At 51.5% G+C, this 1,121-nt stretch overlaps 1 protein-coding gene across 1 annotated transcript; it reads left to right on the top strand.

Moving 5' to 3' along the window:
* Positions 1-25: 25 nt before the first annotated feature.
* On the top strand, positions 26-267 carry COL26b_014522 (uncharacterized protein; the record flags this gene model as incomplete). Its single annotated transcript, XM_053187093.1, has 1 exon — positions 26-267. A coding segment is annotated over one exon (242 nt), but the record flags the coding sequence as incomplete, so codon positions are not given.
* Between the last annotated feature and the right edge of the window lie 854 nt (positions 268-1,121).

Genomic DNA, 1,121 nt, shown 5'->3' on the forward strand with positions numbered 1-1,121 from the left:
AGAACCGGATCACCAACACGACCCTATGGAAGAACAACGACTGCTCGACCTCACGAGCAACTGGACTTTCGGAGAAGGAGAAAGTTCACAATACGACTCGGACGAACCTCGTGACGTTGCCCGCCAACGTGCTCAGGCAGAGATCGCCTATGGGTTCACCCCCAGTGTGGACGACACTAGCTCTGAAGAGGAATCCGACAACGAGGAAGAAACCCGACAGCTCCTTCGGTACCAGACAATCGACATGAAGCATAACGAACAGCAGCGGTACTTCTATGGGACACCCGCTAACGTGAGAGATCGGGATTATACCCCAAAACTCCACACAGAAGACCACCCAACCCTGAGAAGTGATCACCGGAACCATCGAGCCCTCTTCTGGCCTCAATGCCTCTTCGACAAGTGTAAAGAACACCTCGGAGATAAACACGAATACCAATTCTACCCCAGAAGGCACAACGAGCACCCTATCCGGAACGTTTACACAACTTCCACCATGATTGGATGGACTATGACCACATTCGACAACAATCTGGCAATCTTCAGCCCAAGCCCGCAATACCCCATGAGATGTCAGCACGATGACGCCATGAGATGGGAAGAATGCCGAAAGGACGAATGCCTCATACACGCAACCCAGAAGGCAAAGGCCTTCAGACTCCTACAAGAAGGATCGAGCCCACCAAGACTTCGACTCCAGGAAAATCGCCTCAAAAAGGCACGACGGGAAGGAAAACACATCACCTACCCAGGACAACCAGAGCAGTCAAAAAACTAGACTCGCCTACCGACGAAGGACCAAGACAGGCAGGAACGACAAGGTCCATTTACCTGGTACCTATAGACCAGAAGACTCATCTACAGCTGAGAGTAACGATTAATGGCAAGGAAGCCACCGCAGTAATTGACAGCGGATCAGAAGCGAACTTCATATCACCAAGAACGGTGAACCAACTAGGGATACAATGGGGAACGAGACAGCACCCCTACCAGCTCAATAACGTGGAAGGAGAACAAGTCCAGTACGAAGGCGGAACCATCAAACACGAGACTGCGCCCCTCGAGATGAGTTACCGGGATCGGAAAGAACAACTCCAACTCGACATCACGAATATCGGAGC

The sequence above is a fragment of the Colletotrichum chrysophilum genome, assembly GCF_026319265.1.
Source record: "Colletotrichum chrysophilum strain AFK26 chromosome Unknown scaffold_550, whole genome shotgun sequence".
In the NCBI taxonomy this organism is placed as follows: Eukaryota; Fungi; Ascomycota; class Sordariomycetes; order Glomerellales; family Glomerellaceae; genus Colletotrichum; species Colletotrichum chrysophilum.